The 20,337-nt window shown below is 35.4% G+C and overlaps 2 protein-coding genes across 13 annotated transcripts in view; one reads left to right on the top strand and one right to left on the bottom strand.

Moving 5' to 3' along the window:
• Nucleotides 1-1,122, top strand: part of NCAPG (non-SMC condensin I complex subunit G) — a 52,101-nt gene extending 50,979 nt beyond the window's left edge. The window contains exon 21 of the mRNA XM_032854450.1: nucleotides 843-1,122. Within this exon, the coding sequence (XP_032710341.1) occupies nucleotides 843-966 (124 nt within the window). The 3' untranslated portion in view covers nucleotides 967-1,122. The remainder of the gene's footprint in view (nucleotides 1-842) is intronic.
• A 2,147-nt stretch (nucleotides 1,123-3,269) lies between these two features.
• Nucleotides 3,270-20,337, bottom strand: part of LCORL (ligand dependent nuclear receptor corepressor like) — a 156,960-nt gene continuing 139,892 nt past the window's right edge. For 7 of the 12 annotated variants that reach the window (XM_032854326.1, XM_032854303.1, XM_032854276.1 and 4 more), the window contains 2 exons: nucleotides 17,993-18,019; nucleotides 3,566-3,657 (listed from right to left, as the gene is read on the bottom strand). In XM_032854326.1, coding sequence (XP_032710217.1) covers nucleotides 17,994-18,019 — 26 coding nt within the window. In that variant the 3' untranslated portion in view covers nucleotides 3,566-3,657; nucleotide 17,993. Of the gene's footprint in view, nucleotides 3,658-17,992; nucleotides 18,020-20,337 lie in introns of all 12 variants that reach the window. The other 5 variants (XM_032854293.1, XM_032854398.1, XM_032854352.1 and 2 more) reach the window with 4 other exon arrangements.

Genomic DNA, 20,337 nt, shown 5'->3' with positions numbered 1-20,337 from the left:
ACTGTGAAAGAGAGAATCTCAATATGTAACAAGATACTCAGTGATAACTGCAAATAGCAAGGTCTTGGATATATATATTGTCTAGAATTCCATTATCAAGAGCATTTGACCTCCTATGGCTTGTATGCTTTTCTTACTGGGATGGCCCTTAGTCCTAGGTGATCATGTTTAATATGTTCTTTCGGTTTATATTTCGATGTATGCCTCTAACTATAAGATTGTGTGTAGGACTCCTTCGATCTTGAATTAGCAAACTCTGAGGATTTAGATTTCGGTTCTTGACATTTATAAGCAGGATTAATCTATCATGGTAAATTGTATATACTTGTGGCATAGTGTTTATTTTTAGATTCTACGAATTAAGCCACTGTTGTAAGTTGAAACTTTATAGTTGCCCGAGTTCATCTATTGGTAAAATCGTAATGTGTGTATTTTCAGTATATAACTTTTAAGTTTTGATTAAAATGTTTTGAGGAAACTTGCTTTTTACAGACTGTTTTAAGAATTTATTGCCTAAATTAAGAGAACTTAAAATGTTTTCTCACTTTGTGTTGTCCTCCAAAATTATTTTGGGCAGTTCCTATTTAATCATTTCATTGCAAAATTTTATTGTTTTTCCTTGTAATACCAGGTTCCATATAGAAATAAAAAGCAATTAGCTAGGTTTTTTATGATCTATCTGGCCAGACAGCCAGTTAGTCCTTTTTTGGTTTTAGTTTTAAACTTAATAAAATCAGGATATCAATTACACACTGATAAAATGACAGAAACAGAGTTTTATTGATAAATAAACTTGTTTTAAAGCTTGTATTTAAATTGGTGTATTTTCAACATCTATTTAGTGATCCCGAAATTCCAGAGCCAGAATCAGAAATGAAGATGAGATTGCCAAGACGAGCCAAAACAGCAGCACTAGAAAAAAGTAAACTTAACCTTGCACAGTTTCTCAATGAAGATATAAGTTAGAAGAGATGATGGAGGTGAAGTCCTTTTAACAATGTCCTTTAAAATTATGTTCAGTTCTCTGCTTTAATAAAGTTACGCTTGTATCAAAATTAGAAAATGCCTGATGTTTTGTAGGATTTTGTGCTATGTGACTCCACATTACTTTGGCCTGTACTGAAACATTAGGACAGCGCCTGTCCGAGTGCTCCCCAGAAGCCTGCAGTGGTCCCCTGGGTATAACCAGCTAGGTCTAAGGAGGGCCTAGGAACCGGCTTCATAAATCGGCTTCTCAGGTGATGCGTATGAACTCTCACACTTAGTATCATAGCGTTCTGGACAGATTCTCAGTGTAACTAACTAGTAGCTTGCATTTGAGAAGCTTATGATTTAGATGGGGCACATCCAACATAGATGAAAACACTTTTGAACATTTAAAAAGGGACATCTCAAGGGCAAATGAAGTACCACAAACTAGCTAGGAAAGAGCTTACCTTTGGGGAGGAGGACTGCTACAGTGAATCCAAAGTTCCCAGCATCTAAGTTGAACAGTTATTTTGATAATTTTGTGATTCTTACACTAAAAACATTTTGGTAATGCTACCCGAATGGATAATTTCTCTTCTTATAATATTTGCATATGAGAGTCCTAGTTTGCTTATGTTTCTGATGGTGTTTCTTGGGTTAGATGTTCAAATATACATGGTTTTTGTTTTTTTTTTTAAATTTTTGTGTTTTTTTTTTTTTTTTTTTTTTAAGTAATCTTTACACCCAACATGGGGCTTGAACATATGCCCCAAATCAAGAGTCACACGCTCTCTACTGACTGAGCCAGCCAGGCACCCCCACTTACACATATTAATTATGGAGTTGCTTTCTACATTTTTGGCATAACAAAATAAATATTGTGGATAATAAAAGACAATTCTAGTGGGAAAAACATGACAGGAAGTCTTTTACATACTAGTTTATGAGCACTGTTTCTTCACTGTCAGTTTCATTTTTCTTCCCAAATTGGCACTTGCCTCACCTCACTTATGGAACCGAGTATGAACTCAGTCCTCTTTCCGTCTGCAACACCCAGCAAAACATGTTTTCTTATCCCTCTGATTACCTTTTCTCTTTATTATCCAGAATAGAAATGCCCTAACATTGGATCTGTTTTAATAATAATTGTGCTTTTTAAGATTTAGGCCATTTATTTAAGATAATGTTCTAAGATAGAGCTAAATTAAGATCATTGTGCTTTTTAGAACCAAATTGCTATATTACATACATATATGTGCTTTATAAAACTCAGAAATATAAAAGGAGCCTGAAAGTTACAAAGTAAGAATGCTTATTAAGCAAAAGGAAAAGGCAGATATGGTGGTGGTATAAAACAATAAAAAACAGATGATTGTTTTTCATTCTGTTGGCTCTGTGTCTTCCTGTGCTTCAAATTCCTTACGTAAGTCTTATTTTGTTAAATCCCTGTCACTTTAAAAATAATTTTTGGGGGTGAGGGATAGGAAGAAATAGGACTTAAAGTTTACACAGAATGTGTAAGGAAAAGTGTTTAGAAACACCATAGACTAAATCCCATTTATCCCAGTCAGGCTATCCAAAGGGAAGAACCCATGTTCTTATATATTTCCATGGATCACCATACCAAAGCTTTTTTTCTCTGGCATGGGAAAAATAAATTTAAGCACCAAACCTTTAGTATTCTTACTATTCAAGTTTTAGACACAATCACGTAGCCATTGCTGAAGCTATGCTTTTGCACTATTATCGTTAAAGGTAAGGAATATTATCCTGATTTTCAAAGACATTTTACACTTAAATGGCTAAAATACAATAAAATCAATAGATGTAATTCCATTTACCATTTTTCATTCAAAACTGGTAACTTACACCAAATAGTATTCTTGTCTGCAAGAGGCACAGCTTTGCTGAAGAGTAAACATGCAATTGTGCCACTGATCTTACAGCCCACAGATTTTATAGGTTTAAAAGTACAGAGAAAGAACTGATCAGCTCAAATTCTATGAATGAAAACATGCTACTTGATGATAAACTATGATCCATTTTTCTATACATATATAACTTTGAAAGAGATATACTTCTAAGAGATACCTTTGCCTTTTACCAGTTCGCTTCGAGGTAGTTGGTATCCACCTATTATACAACTGTTCATGGTCGGGTCATCACAAATCTTTACAATACTAGCTTTCTAAATCACATAATGCAGTATATATTAAAACTTTGTGCACAGAAATAAAACCGGGGACAATTATGTATTTAAACTTAGGGCATAAAAGATTCACAAAATACCATTAAAAAGAGAAACATCAAAATCCATTTGTACTGTAAAATTCCACAATGGTCTGGTGTAAAACGTGAAAAAACATACAAAGAATTATAATCAAAATGACTAATGCTAATGAATTGATATAAAGACATCACAGGACTAGAAATATTTCAAGATCAAATGATAAATGCAGAAAGAATACTGATGTTCAAAATAAGGATAGTGCAAGAAGAACCGCAATCTATTTCTCTTCACTTTTGAGATTTTGGTTATGAACTGTACAGCTCGCTAGAGATGCTGCTGTCAAATTCAGATTCCATTCAATGGGATGATTAAGGCACATCTTAATGGGGCTCAAAGGGCAACTTGCTGTATTCCCATCGGACAAATTCAATTTCTCATCAGTTTTCATTTGTAGCATGCTGGAAAAAAAGTGTAAAGCCATTTTAGTTTTACTTTAACTTCAAAGAAATTATCAACCTTGTAAAAGAAAATTCAGTCATTTTTATTGTTTGGACCTCTAACCAGAGTAGATAGGGCATTTTAGTACCCTGAAAGTACAGGAGTTTTGTTCTGTTTCTCAGCTCCAGCCTCCTTACTGAACTGAATACATTACACATAGCCAGGTACTTAAGATGTCACCCAGATAGCAATGGACAAAAAACTAGTATACTAAAAAAAAATTAGTATACTCAGGACATTTAACCTACTGAACTTGGCAGGATTCAAACCTTTTCATTTGTCCTTTAACTTACCAGGATCAGAGCCACTTTGAGACAAGAAGGAATTAAGCTTTGTTTGAAAGTCTACCATGTTCTAGGCACATTCACTTGTGTTATCCCACTTAAATTTCCTAACAACCAAGCAAAGTTGGTATACTTATCCTCATGATAAATAACGAGAGTGAGTCTCAGACTCAAGGACAAATATGTCTGAAGTTACACAGTCACCCAACGAATCAGAATATGGTCCTTCCTCTTTCCCTTATGCTTGTCTACTAGCTCTCTGATGGGAGTCTTTAGGAACAGAAACGAGAATCCAAAGGGTAGCTAGTCCACATGTAATGGACATGTAGTCCCGAATCTTAATATTTATGATACTCCATTCACATTTTCAGATATGAATCCTTATGTTTATAAACTAATAGCTTGCTATATGGTAGCTCATTTGATGCTTAACTGATTAGTTTGGTTGGATTACATCATTCCTAACCTATCTCCAACCACAGGTCTAGGATTCTTTCTATTAGTGAAGAGGAAACAGCTGTGTAGTATTTAAGTAACTTGTTACAAGTGGCAGCTACCTCCAGACCTCAGTAGCATTTTCCTAATCTTTCCTTGCAACCTCAAAAACAGACTCATGTGCCATTCAATAAACCAGAGAGATTTAACCTATTATGGCATATATCAATGGCTATCATGTTGCCATGATATACCATGTATAACTCTGAGAAACTCTAAGGCAAGCTATAAGAATACAAATATATTTATTAAGATAGCTTATCAAGTATTAATGCCAAAAGAAGATGATGGCATGAAGCAACAAGTAGTGATAAAAACAATTTTAGCTAAAAAACAGACCCCAATTTTTGCTGTTTGACAAAGGTATATTCATCAGAATAATACTTTTTAATAACTACATTGTTCTTTTTAAGATATTTTAAAAATTAAAGTTGCTTTTCTAGAGTTTTCTCCAAATTTGGATACACAAACTCCAGGAGTGCACAGAACTATACACATGCATGGGAAGAAAATTCCAGTTTTAAAATAACTGTATGTTAGTATCAACACATGGACTGACATACTTAATTCATAAATACACACTTAAAAGTTGTTGGTATGCAAAGTTTGGGTCTACTGATCTATGAAATACTAAGAGTAGAAGAATATAGCTATCTTCAAGTGCTAGAAACAGGCATTAGAATGACAGAGCTAGAAGGGACTTTTCTAGACACCACCTAACCACCCATTTTTTAAGATGGGGAAACTAGGGTATAGGAAAATAGAAAAATAAACTTCTCTTTTTCAGAGTGTTCTAACCAGATGTATGTGGACTAATATAAGAATCTGGATCTCTTAGTAATCTAGCAATAACCAAAGCACTTTTCAATTCCATTTTCTGTACCAAATTATTTAACACTGAGTATCCACTAGAAAGCACCTTGGAGGTACAAAGATGAGGAAGTGTACACAGTGCATGCTTTCAAAGAATTTGCAATCTGGCAGAATTTTTAACAAATAATCCTTTATATTTAGAAGTTAAAAAATTGACTAGTTAGGTTTAATGTCAGGAATTTGTAGTATAATCATACACATTTGTACCAAGTGAAAGATTAATAAATATTCCTCAACTTTTTTTTTTTAAATGTAATCTCTACACACAATATGGGGCTCAAATTCATGATCACAAGATGAAGAGTCCCATCCTCTACTGACAAAGCTAGCCAGGTGCCCCTTCAAATTTTTTTGATGTACTTTTTAAACTTTTTGTTTTGTATGTTTTAAAAATGAAAGTTGAATATTCTTGTATGTGTCTATATATTTAACTGTATCTATAGGGCTGGTAATCTATAGGGTTGATATCTAGGATAAACTGAGTCACAGGGTGCTTTTAAAATTTTGATAGATATTACCAAAATAACCTTCACAGACTATGTACCATTTTACACTCTTGCCAACAATGTATGAACATGTCTGTCTTTCCTCATTTACTTGCCAATGATGTATAAAATAAAACTTAAAGATCTTTGGGAAAAATGATAGGTTAAAATGGTATGTCATTGTTTAATTTGCATTTCTCTTATGAGGACTGTTCAACTTATTTTCATACTGATATGTAGTTAAGATTGGTCTTCTGTTCTATGTGATTTACAATCTCACTCCCCTCCCTACATGGCCTAGTTCATTAGTCTTTATATCTGCTTATGGTGATTTTGTCATGAATCCATTCTAAATTTTAGATCATCAAATTTATCAGTCTTTTGTTCCATGGCTACTTTGCCTTACATATGATTAGAAAGTTGAAGCAGCACATTTAAACCATCAGATCAAGTGGATTTAGATATCCATACCAAGGATTCTACTGAAATCTCAATGACAGTGTATAAAGAACTGGGGAAAGGAACATAAAGACCTGGGTCCTAGTTCTGAGAATATCATTCATTAGCCTTATGACCTTGGACAAGTAAACGTAGCCTCTTTCATTCTCGTTTTCTCATCTTTAAAAAAAAGAAGTTGAGGGGCGTCTGGGGGACTCAGTGAGTTAAGCATCTGACTCTTGATTTTGGCTCAGGTCATGATCTCAGGGTCGTAAGACTGAGCCCCGCGTTGGATTCTGTGCTAGGTGTGAAGCCTGCTTGAGATTCTCTCTCTCCCTCTTAAAAAAATGAAATATCGGGCTGCCTGGGTGGCTCAGTGGGTTAAGGCGCTGCCTTCGGCTCAGGTCATGATCTCAGGGTCCTGGGATCGAGTCCTACATTGGGCTCTCTGCTAGGCAGTGAGCCTGCTTCATCCTCTCTCTCTCTCTACTTGTGATCTCTCTCTGTCAAATAAATAAAATCTTTAAAAAAAATGAAATATCATCCTGTTTACCGTTATATTTCTAAGTGATCTCATGAGAGCCACTTAACAGGAGTTAAAAACCATATGGAGCTATAGACAAATGCAAAGGTTTAATTTAACACTATGTCTTCTGGTGAATGGGGGACAAAACTGGAAGAGAGGTACTCACTCTAAGCCCTCTTCTATCAAACTAGCTACCTAGACAGATGGTAGTTGAGGAGTGAATGAGGACAAGGAAGGGTCACCTGAAATGATCATCTAGACATATAAGTCTGTTTTCAGTACTTCTATAATTTCATCCACCCTAAGGTAGAACCTCTCTCCAGCATGTGAATGGAGGTTTACAAGAATATGTGCATTTGGGAAGCATAAAAAACGAAAATCTTTTGTGGGTCATGGAAATCCAAACAGTTATACTGTGTGACTTAAATTAATGATTACTGGGGCACCTGGGTAGCTCAGACAGTTATGTGGCTAACTCTTGATTTTGGCTTAGGTCATGATCTCGGGGTCTTGAGATCAAGCCCCAACCCCCATCAGGCTCAGTGCTTGGCGCCGAGTCTGCTTAAGATTCTCTCTCTCCCTCTCTGCAGCTCACGTGTGAGCTCTTTAATACATAAAATCTTTTTAAAATATTTTAAAAAATGATTACTGATAACAAAAATTTTTTAATATATCTAGCTGTAATAATTCACACTTGTTTTACTTATTACTAGAGATATGGGATAGTTCATTTCTGTTATACAGACAACAAACTTTAATGTAAGCCAGCCAAATCACAGGAAACAAATTTTAGTGTGAACAAGATAGGTCTGAAAATATCATTTCTAGAGCAGTTGCTACATGCCAGGTACTACGCTAAAAACCTGACAATATTGCATTCAATTCCAAAAACTACCACTGAGGCTCAAAGAAGTAAAATGATACATTCAGGTTCATTCAACTAATAAGTGCAAGCTTAGAGTCTAAGATCTATTACCCTATCCTGCATACTACTTCTTGGGTTGTAATTCTGTCATGATTCTCCCTTTGTTAATACCCATTTATCTATTTCTTCAGAATACTTAACATATGTTAAGTGTCTGGTCTACAGATTTCAGACACATTCTGAAAGGCTACAGTCATAACTGTATCAAGTAAGTTATATATGTAGAGCATGAAGTTTCCTCATATTTAACTAAATAAGTAGTAGTCAGTCATACCTTTCAATTTCTCAAGATAAAGGAAGAAAGTATGTTATGGCACAGACATGTTTCTGAGAGCTACCATAGTGTGTTTTTTTTTTTTTTTAAGATTTATTTTAGAGAGAGAGAGAGCGGTGGGGAGGCCTGGAGGGAGAGGGAGGGGTAGATAGAATCTCAAGCAGACTCCCCACTGATCATGGAACCCCACGCAAGGGCTCAATCCCACGATCCTGAGATGACCTGAGCTGAAATCAAGAGTTGGATGCTCAACCGACTGAGTCACCCAGCGCCCCTGCCATAAGAGTAGTATTTGGTTAAAGGTTTTAAGAAACGTAAGTTTATCTTTTCAAAGGAAGAAAAGTCCGCTTTATGTGTGGATAAACTGAAATCTGGTATAGGATTTAGAATGTGATTCAGTTACTATAAAGTACCCGAAACTAATGAATTTGAACTAATCTATTCAACTCAAATTCTGAATGACTGGTTTATTTCCTCTGGCAATGGTGTCATCTTATGTTGTGAAAATTTACTGAATAGCTATTATAGCTATACCCTTGAGCTTGGTTCTCCACAAATCTATCCAAATACCACCAGGGTTGTTAAATGTGTAAACTAGATCAGAGAACATTTATGAAGGCAACAAGTGTATTCTCATGGTTCTGAGAAGTTATAAAAAATGAAATTCTTGTTCCACTGGACTCCAAACTGACTAATTCCAGGGTTCTCAGAGGCCAATACCAAGGACTTTGCCTCCCATCAAAGTGTTTCAGTTTTATGAGGAGCTGGCATGTGTCCATCAGCCAGGTCTGCTGGTTACTGAAGGTGGTATTCTTCCCTCAAACCCTTAACCAATACCTACCTAATATATTTAGAATATAAAATACTGAGATGGTGTCTGTCTTCAAGGGTTTTGCAGCTTGTAAGGAGGCAGAAAGGAAAGTTCTCATAAATTACCAAAATAAATACATTTATTTTATTTTGAATAGATACAGAAGAGGTAAGACTAAGGGATTACAGAGAAGGGAAATTAATCCCAGCAGTTGGGAAGTTGGGGGAAAATATTGAAATAGGTAAAGTAAATCATTTACTAAAGGATTTTAGTAAATTGGGACAGAGGGAAGCTTCGTAGAACCTAAGATTAAATCACTCACCTGCTAAGTGTACATTCCTTAATCTCTAACCTTCAATTTAACTGGAACATGAAGATAACGAGAATATCCAATCTCTAACCTTAATCTCTAACCTTCAATTTAACTGGAAAATGAAGATAATGAGAATATCCACCTCTTAAGGGCAATATGATTATTACATGAGTTTATGTAAACAAAGCAGTTGGTATAGAGAATACATGTAAAATGCCTGGCTGGACACTGGACTCAATAAATGTTAATATTAGTACTACTAACAAAAAGTCAAAAGGTACATATGTGGGGATAAAGGATGACAGATATGTGTATGCTTTGTTTTTGCAATAGTACAACCATTTAATTTTAAATCTTTGGGCTTAAAGGGGAGGCAGGTTCAAATGAAAGAGCCATAGGGATATAGCCAGTTAAACATGTTTTACCAGGAGAACATGAAGTCTAACATAAATCTTTTCTCTTGCTGGCAAACCCTGTAAGAGTTAGGTTGTACAGGTTTTTTGTTTTTTGTTTTGAAACAATTTATCTCAAGAGAAAAATGTCTCTTTGGTAAGATACTGGTGACTTTTAAGAGCCCTGGCAGATTAAGTGGTAGATTTTATTTATTTATTTATTTTAAGGATTTTTATTTATTTATTTATTTATTTGACAGACAGAGATCACAAGTAGGCAGAGAGGCAGGCAGAGAGAGAGGAGGAGGCAGGCTCCCCGCCGAGCAGAGAGCCCAATGTGGGGCTCATTCCCAGGACCCTGAGATCTTGACCTGAGCCAAAGGCAGAGGCTTTAATCCACTAAGCCACCAGGTGCCCAAGTGGTAGATTTTAAATCAGACATTTTTTCTGACTTGCTTTTGATCATTTGATGTGGTTATTTGAAGGAACAGAAGAACCCGGTGGTTAAGAGTAAGACTTTGAAATCTCATATTCTTGGATTAGAATCTCAGATTTGTAGTTTACTCCAAACGATTTTAGGAGAACTACTTTTTTTAATATAAAGATAGCATAGTATGTGCTTAACTAGTAAGTGCTATCATGATTATTAGAGCAAACCATAACTGGAGATTCATAAGAAAACATCTAGAAGAAAAAGACTAGCTTCCCCTAAGAAGTAGGATATCTACCTGAATTTTTAGTTGAATGGAATGAAGGAAATTAGAGTCTGATTAAAGGCACAAAACTAATTCTCTTCAGAAATCAATGAACACAGTTTGTACCACTATGTAATTTACAAGTGATTGTTGGCCATGTAGGGACAAAAAGAATTTACCTGAATTTCTTAATTAACTTGTATATTAAATTAGTATAACACAACTGTGCCTAAAGCAGTATCTTAAATATAATTGGTATTCAGATAGTCAATAAACACAAATGTGACTCACATACATTTATAAAAATAAAATAGGAATTTTAGTACTAAATTAATTAAAAGCACTTAGCAAGTTGTTGATCTAAAATAGTGTCAACCAACTGACTGTGAAAGACTGCAGAACCCAACACAACTTAGAATGATTTTGAATCCTGTTCCCATCTGCCTTCTGAGGAACTTAACAATGATCATAATCAATGATCCCTTCCTTTTTTTTTTTTTTTAAATATGCCATCTGTGGAAGATTAGTTGGATTCACAGTCCAAATTCTTCATCCCTCCCTATATCTATCGCCTTCCCTATTATTTTGCAATGTCCTTGCATTCTGGCCTCACTTGTGTGACTTGCTTTGGCCAACAGGATGAGTTAAGTATGAACTGTAAACTGGTGAAGGCCACTGTAAGCTGAAGCTTGAGAAACTACTTGGGCATTTATGTCCCCTCACATATCTCTGCTTTTGCCATGAGAACAATGCCTGGGCTGGCCTGGTGGATGGATGTGAGATATGGAGTGAGGCTAAGCTGTCCCACCTAATAGCCAGCTAATACAAGGCATGTGAGGGAACACAACCAAAGTCAAAAGAACCTCTTAGCCTTATTTGCCAGTCAGAGATACATGATTGAAACAAGTGCTTATTTACTTAAGGGAGTAATTTTGGAGTGGTCTGTAATGTAGCACTGTTGTGACAATAGATAAATACTAGAACATGTCTTCTCACCATGATGTTTAAACAAGTGCAAGGTCTCTCATGCCTTAAACAAAACTTCACTCAATCTTTTATTTTCCTCAAAATAACATTTTTAGAGCTAGATTACTTTAATGAGTTATCACCATTTTCTTATCTCTTAACCTACTCCAAATCTGGTTTCCAGGTCTTTCACTCCACGAAAACAGCACTTAACTAAAGTCACCAATGAATTGATAAGTATAATGAATGATATTTAATTTTCAACGTTTTTGCCTTCCTAAGAACATTAAACACTGTTGGTCATTTCCTTTGCTATAGACTGAACTGTGTACCTCTCTGTTTCATTATGTCAAGTTCCTAACCCCCTATTACCAAGAGATATAGGGCCTTTAGGAGGTAATGAAGTTAAATAAGGTTACAGGGTAGAGCCGTAATTTGATGGTCTTGTCCCCATAAGAGAAGTCACCAGAGAGTGGGAGGGTAGCCATTTGCAAACCAGCAATAGAAACCTCACCAGAAACTGAAACCTTCAGACCTGGATCTTGGACTTTCCAGCCTCCAGAACTATGAGAAAACAAATCTCTGTCATTAAGTCATGCAGTTATCAGTGTTTTGTGATGGCAGCCTGAGAAGAGTAAACCTCTTTCTTGAAACTCACGTTTTTTCGCTTTTCAGACAAAACACTCTACTGGCTTTCTTCTTCCCTTTACTGCAAGTCATCCTCCTCTTGGATGGCTTAGAATTTCTCAAGGCTAAGTCCCAGACTTCCTTTTCTTCTTCTATAATCTTTCTTTAGGTGCTCAGTTTTAGTTATCAATGATATCTCAGACATCTCAAATCCTCCCACTGCTCACACATTACTTCTTCAGAAAGCATTTCCCTGAGTACTCAACCTAAAGTAACTACCAATAGAAACTCTTTAGATCATCTAATATCATTGATACGGAACTTACAATTGCTTATATTTTTCCCGGCTCCCATTAAAATACAAGCTTGATGAGAGTACAACATATTGGTCTTGTTCAACATATTATTTCCAGCACCCTGCATATAGAAACTGGATAAATATCTGTCAAAAGAGTAAATCTAGGACTTCTCCTTTTGGCTATGAAGTAACAGGAACCAGATTTACCCACTCACTTTAAACAACTTAAAAAATAGACTAAAATATATGCAATATATATAGTAGACTCCACATCCACTTGGACGCCAGTGTGGGGCTTGAACTCACGACCCTGAGGTCAAGACCTGAGCTGAAATCGAAGAGTCAGATGCTTAACCAACTGAGCCACCCATTTGCCCCTGAAATGTTTTTAAGACAATGGATAAAAGAAAGTACAGGGTGACAGTGATCCCTGAGAGAAGGGAACAAAAGAAGGAAGTCATAAAAATTGCTCTGGCTTACTGCCTGAAGAGTTTCCAGGCTGCAGTATAGAAAAAGAGACCCAAAGGAGCTTGGAAATCTTCCTGAGATGAGAGGACAGTTTGTTGGCAAGGAAGACCAAAGCAGTTAGAATCTGTGGGGCAAAGCACAGGAGACACAGTTGTATAGATAGAGAACTCTAGAGATCTGCATTGGTTTCCCTCGAATCTGTAGATAAATACTGATCAGTGCTTAAATATTTTCTAAAGCTTTGAAAAAGACCACTGAAAAGGATCAGGTGGAAAACTGCTAGAGGCCATATAGGACTGGATATGATTTGTGTGTGTTCCCACCAGTAAGAATGGAAAGACCCCCTAACACATATGACAGTAAGTAATTATTGGTAGTGTCTCACTACTGGGGTAAAATTAGACCTATGGCAAGATTTCTCATCCTCAGCACCACTGACATTTGGGCCAAAGTGATTCTTTTTTGTGGGTAGCTGTCTTATAAGGCTCTGTAGAATGTTTAGCAGCATCTCTGGCCTCTATCCACTAAGTGTGACAATCCAAATGTCTCTATACATCATGAAATATCCTCTGTAGGACACTTCCAGTTGAGAACCACTGTCCTAGATAAGAGGCTGTTCCAACTCTGCCTACCAATGCCCAAAAGCAAGATTTGAAAGAATAAAAAGTTTTCTCATTAAGTTAATAGTGTCTCAGAACAGAGCCACAAAACATTGAAGGCATTGCAAAAACAAACAGAACAAAATAACCTCAGCATACAAGGCAAAACTGACAACGTCTAGCATCCAATCCAAAATTACCAGGCATGCAAAAAATAGGAAAATATGTTCCAAAATGAGGAGAAAAACCAATCAACAGGAACTGATAAATAACACAGATTGTAAAATTAGCACATAAGGATGTTAATGCAGTTACTTTCAAGAAGCTGAGGAATGTATGAGCATGAGGAGAAGAAATATAGTAGATACAAAGAAGACTAAATTTATTTATTTTTAAAGATTTTATTTATTTAAGAGAGAGAGCACAAGCAGGGAGAAGAGGGAGAGGCAGGTTCCCTGCTGAGCAGGGAGACCAATGTGGGGCTTGATCCTAGGATTCTGGGCTCATGACCTGAGCTGAAGGCAGATGCTTAACCAGCTGAGCCACCCAGGTGCCCCAAAAGAGTAAATATAAGTCTCTGGAGATGAAAATAAAATTTCTGAAATGAAAATATCCTGGCTGTTACTAACAGCAGATTAGACAATACAAAGAAAATGTTATCAAACTTAAAAACATAGAAATAGCATAATCCAAAACGAAACAGAAAAAATGAACAGGTATCAGTGATCTATGTGGCAAAATAAATGTGATTGGAATCCCAAAAAGAGAGTAGAGACAAGAGAGATAGGAACATATTTTAAGAAAATACAGCTAAAAGATTTCCAAATGTGATAAAAACTAAAGCCCCATATCCACATAGTTCAAAAAACTCCAAATAGAAAAATTATGAAGGCAACAATGCCAAACCCATTTATAATCAAATTTATAATGAAATTGATGATAACAAATGGTAAAATCTTATAAGGAACTGGAAAAAAAAAAAAAAAAGCCCAGTACATACAGAGCAGCCAATAGAAGAAGAACAGCAGACTTATCTTCAGAAGCTAGAAGGCAGTGGAGCAAGAGCTTCAAAGTACTAAAAAAAAAAATATGGTCAAATCTGAATTTCATATCCAGCTAAAATATCTTTCAAAAATAGAAGGGGGGGAGTGAAATAAGAGTTTTTCAGACAAAAAGTCAGGGCTGAATGAATTAATAAACAGCAAACCCATACTACAAGAAATGCTAAAGGAAGTTATTCAGGCCGAAGTAAAACAATATCAGATAGAAGCCTGGACTTATACAAAAGAGTGAAAAGTACCAGAAATGGAAAATTCATGGGGAAAATAATTTTAAAATCTTTCCCATTTTAAAAATCTTTTTGAACAACTGTGCAAAGGAAAAATAGTAAGAACATATTGGGAAGATTCTAACATTTACAGACGCAAAATGTATGACAATAATAATAGCACAAAGGCTTAGAGGGAGGAATGCAAATCTACTGTAAAGTTCTTAGACTACACATGAAGCGGTATAACATTATTTGAAGGTAGTTTCTGGTAAGTTAATGATATGCTGGATAAACTTGACAGCAAGTATTTCTTAAAAAAACAATTAAGAGATTAAATAGAATAATAAAATACACTCATCCAAAAGAAAGCAGAAAAAGAGAAAAAAAGGAGTAAATAATAGATGGGACAAATATAAATAGAAAGTTGGGTGGCTATTACCAAAAAGATAAGAAATAACAAGTGTTGGTGAAGATATGAGAAAAGGCAAATCTTGTGTACTATTAGTGGGAATATAAATTGGTATACCCAGTATAGAAAATAGTATGGATATTCCTCAAAAAATTAGAAATAGAACTACTATATGATCCAGCAATCCCAGTTCTGGCTATTTATTAAAAAAGTGAAAATGGTAACTTGAAAAGATATGTGCACCCTTGCCACATGTTCACTGTAGCATTATTTACAATAACCAAGATACAGAAACAACTTAAGTGTCTATCAGTGGATGAATGGCTGAATAGAATCTCTCTCTCCATCACACACACACAGACACACACACAGACACACATCCAGCCATAAAAAGGAAATCTTGCCATTTGCAATAACATGAATGGACCTTGAGGGCCTTATGCTAAGTGAACTTAGTCACAGAAAGACAAATACCAGGTGATTTCACTTATATGTGGAATCTAAAAGTAACAAAAACCAACCAAGCTCACCAATACAGAAAGCAGATTGGTGGATGCTAGAGGTGGGGGCAAAATGAGTAAAGTGGCTCAATAATACAAACTTGTAGTTATAAAATAAAGAAGTCATGGGGTTGTGATGTACAGCACAGTAGCTGACTATAATTAAATAATATATATTACATATTTGAAGGTTGCTAAAAGAATAGATCAAAAAGTTTTCATCACAAGAAAAAATTCTCACTATGGTGACAAATGTTAACTAGACTTATTGTGGTGATCACATCACAATACATACAAATACCAAATCATTATGTTGTACACCTGAAACTAAGATGTTATATGTCAATTAGAGGGAGGAATGCAATATGTCAATTAACCTCAATTAAAAAAAAAAAGTTGGCTGACTGAAACTCAACCACCTCAAGTCAAATGAAATGAAAATGGTCTTAATATTTAAAGATTGGGTGAGAAAGCAAGTCTCGACACTGTATGCTGCCTAAAAGACACTTACTTCAAAAACAGACATATAGCTTAAGAATGAAAGTATGGGAAAAGATATACCATGCTAAAACTAGTGAAAAGTAGGCTGGGATGACTACAGTATTATCAGACAAAAAAATGATTTCAGATCAAAGAATATTTCCAGAGATAAAGAGGTTCATTTCATATGACAAAGGAGTAAATTCCCCAGAAGTACATAAAATTTCTAAATGTATATGAACGCAATCACAGAGCTTCAAAATACATGAAACAAAACCTGATACAACTGAAAGGATAAATAGGAAAATCTAGAACCAAAGTTGCAGATTCCAAAACCTCTCTCAAGGATAAATAGAATAAGTAGACTGAAACTCAAGAAGGATGTAAAAGTTGAATAGCACTATCAACTTGCTTAACTGACACCCAACAGCCGCAGACTACACATTATTTTCAATAACACAGAGAACATTTATTAAAATAGACCGAGATGGACTTGAGCATTGAAAAAAACTCAATAAATTCAAAGAATTAAAATCATACAAAGTATATTTTATAACCATAACAGAATTAAATCAGAAATCAGTAACAGTATCTGGAAGATGCTCAAAATTTGGAAACTGACCAATATATCTCTAAGTAATCCATGGGTTAAACAAGAAATCACAAGGGAAATATGAAAATATTTCTAATGTAATGAGTGAAAACACAGCAGAGCAAAATATGTGGGATATAGTTAAAGTAGTGTTCAGAGGGAAATTTATAACATAATGATCATATAGGTAAGGAATTAATCTTCTTTCCACTACAACCCTCTACACTCTATACCAACAGTTCTCAAAGTGTGGTCCATGGGTGAGCAACATAAACATCACTTGGGCCCCACTCTATGACCTATTGAAACAGAAAGTGCTTGGAGCCCAACCATCTCTTTTTAAATATAAATAAGCCCTCCTGGTGATTCTGATGCACACTGAAGTTTGTAAAGCATTGTTTTAAAGCAGTACAGTTCTCATTTGGACCACCATAATGGTCTATGCCTTCACTCTTGCCCCCTCCCATTCCTTTTCCACAAGGCAGTCAGAGAGATCCTTTAGGAAGGAGAATCTGATGATGTCATATATCTTTCCCATCCAATCTGTACTCTAAGAGTGTAGGAAGCCACTGAAGGTACATAAACATGGCTTATGGGAATCTACATGGTCTATCCTTCATTTACCTCTCAGTCCTCACATCTGATACCATGCTCCTCCTTTTTTTTTTTTTTTGACTCAAGACACACCAGTCATTATCTCACCTGCAAAGAATACCATGCTGCAGTTTTTCCACAAGCAAGTCTTTCTTTCTAGAAGTCAGTTCTCCCCTCCCAGTTCTCTGCTACTTGGCCTAGGTAATTCCTACTCACTCTTCACAGCTCAGTTCAATGGCCATTTCCTTAGAGAAGTCTTCTCCCATTTCTCTGACTTGATAAGATCTCCCTATAAGGAATTCTTATAATACCACCCACTAATTAAGAACTTGTAAGATTTGTGTAACTATTTACTCAATGTCTGCCTCTCTTAAAAAACTTGAACCATGAGGGCAGAACAATACCTGGTTTTGTCCCCCATCATATCCTGTAGGTCTAACATATTGCCTGGCACACAGGAGGTATTTTTTAAAGAATAAATTAATGGGGTCTATCTAGCTTTCTGTTTCTATGTATAGAAACAAAGTAGCAAACACATGAATTTCTAGGTTGCCTGGAATTGGAATGGGAGTGGGGTTGGAAAAACAAGCCAAGGTCTTATTAAAATTAAACAAAAACAACCAAGAAAAAACCAGCCAGGATGAAATCATTCAGACACCTACTCAGTTCTTTTTTTTTTTCTCCTGGTAATTAAACAAAAGGTGAATTCAATAGACTTAACATTATAATCACAGAATGCTCAGCTCCACTGCAAACTGTTCACTACCCAGGAAAAATGAGGTGGGGGGTGGAAATGGTAGTCAGGAGAGATGAACCAAGAATTCTAAATCCCTAAGTGAAGAAATTGAGAAGAAAAAAAGAGTAGAAAAAGAGAAAAGAGAACACTTGAGGAAGGAATTTTAGATGTAAAGCACTGAAATCAATCTTCCTAACAGGTGGTAGCCACCGGGGAAGGAAGAGAAGGGTGACCCTTGGACTTACCTCAGATAGACAAAGCAGGTCTGGAGGCTGCGGGGAGAGAATAAAGATTTACAAAACAGAATAAAACTGCCACTCATGGCTCCCCCAGCACCACTCTGCTGGATAAAGATTGGTCTTGTCCCACAGAGAGAAAACAAAACAACTACAAGTCAGAAATATATTGTATTGTGTGGGAAGAGGGAGAGGAAGGGGTGTTGGGAATAAACCAGATATAACAACTTTAATCTATTTTTAAAACCCCCAATGACTTTCTAGCCACATACCAAAATTCTACTGATACAAACAGGTCAGCAAACTTTTTCCACTAAAGGCCAGATAATAAGTATTTTAAGCTTTGTGGGCTTTATGCAATTACTCAATTCAGCTTCAGTGGTACAAACAGCAATAGACAATACATAAGTTAATGAACATAGAGTGTTATAATAAAACTTTACTTAAAACAGGTCATGGGCCAGGTGCCCCAATTTAGAGAATTTTATGTTCTGTACTCCATATCCTCTAGTATGGAATCAACCAATTCATCTTTCTTCAAATTATACTGTACTGCCAAAGTAAGAAAAAATTGACATATTTTTATAAGTTCCCTGAGTTCCTCTGTGACTCTAATGTCTAACACAAAGCCTAGTAGATCAAAAGAAAAAGTATCCAATTTGTTGAATAAATTGGGTGGTTTTCCATGAAAGATGTGGAGCAATTAGTGAAGTAGAATACTGTGAAAAACTCAGTAATGGTTCACAAAGCAATAGGATATAAAATATCCAAGAAAAATTCTAAGAAAAAAACATCGAGACAGGAGATTATCAAAGTAGCTCTTCTATATTTTAATAAAGCATTACAACAAGAGTTAGAAATGCTTCAAAACCTAAAACTCTTCTCCTTACTCAGTTCCTATGAAAGTTATGCTGATAGGGAAGAAAATGAATTATAAATAGAACAGATTTTTATTTAAAATTCCTGATTTCATTAGAATACTTGAAATAATCAAAAGTTTTAACAGTTTCGCTTGTGGCACTATCAATTAGCAAAGTGGTAATATGAAGTCAAATAAAAAAGAATATGCCTATGAGTTTTTTCACTTTTACATTAAAATAGCTATCTTCATTCAATTCTGACCAAATTAAGATGGTGGATTAACTAAGACTTGAGGAGATACTGATGTCAAATGAAATTAAGACTTGGCAAGACATTGATCACATATGTTTTCTTAAATTCATAAGATATTTTCTCATGGTTTATAATATCTATGGTAAAGCTACCTGAATTGAGCCACTCCTCCTTTCTTAACATGAAATGAAAATCTAATATACAAAAATGAAATTTACAAAATGATTCATCAGAATGTGATCATTTTTGACTTATAGGTATTTCTCATAGTGTTCTTTAAATGGTGAATGTTAATAAAGCACTTATAACTTAATTTTGATTACTCTAATTTATATCCAAGAACAAATCAAGTATATAATGTGTTTTTATAGTCATTGCATTCTTTCTGGGAATATCACAGTAAATATAAAGAAAACCTAGCAGGAAACTATACAGAGCAGTGTTTTCCAGTTATGTTCCCCAAACTGTGGGATATAAAATGCTGTGAGATTTTATATATATTTAAACTTTGAAGAATGCTGTTTAACATGTTAATGTGGCACAGTGATTCAACAGGCACAGGACTGAGCATTTCCCAAAGTTATTAGACCGGAGAACCCTTTGGCCACAGAACATCTTGTAGGACTAGTGCTTCGTGGACTATATCTCTGGAATGCTTGTGTGGCAACTAGATGAAGGTGATAATGAGTCATCCAGAAATGTTTTTCTATCAAAATGAAATTTAGAAAATCATCTACTCTATGCTTCATAATTCTATTAAATGATAATTATGAAGCTGAATAATATTACATGAAGAAATGCTAACTCTAAATTTTATTTAAAAACGTTGAGGGATATTCTGTGCCAACAAATTTAAAAGGAAATTTTGAGGTAGGATGCAAAAAATGCAGTAAACCATTTATGAGCAGGACCAGAGGAGGATGCATGGTTGGTTTCAGTTGCAGGTAGCTGAAGGAGCATACTATTAATTAAAAGTCACCCATCAGTTACATATCTGTGTGAAAACCAGAATTCTGAATGGAAAAATTATACTCAGACTCTTTTGAAGATAGATGACAAAACAGGAGAAGCTGACAAACTGAACTTTTTTCAGTCAGCTCAGAATCTAATTCAAAGTATCAATTTGAATTCCCAATTTTTATGTCAAAATTTAATGTTTTAGAATGAGTACGATGAGTATAGCAACCTTAAGTCCACATTAGTTGTTCTAGTTTTAAAACATCCTTAGATGTGTCCAAAGT

The sequence above is a fragment of the Lontra canadensis genome, unplaced genomic scaffold (genome assembly GCF_010015895.1).
Source record: "Lontra canadensis isolate GAN:19392208 unplaced genomic scaffold, GSC_riverotter_1.0 scaffold1, whole genome shotgun sequence".
Classification (NCBI taxonomy): Eukaryota; Metazoa; Chordata; class Mammalia; order Carnivora; family Mustelidae; genus Lontra; species Lontra canadensis.
This window is presented reverse-complemented; position numbering and strand designations above follow the sequence as displayed.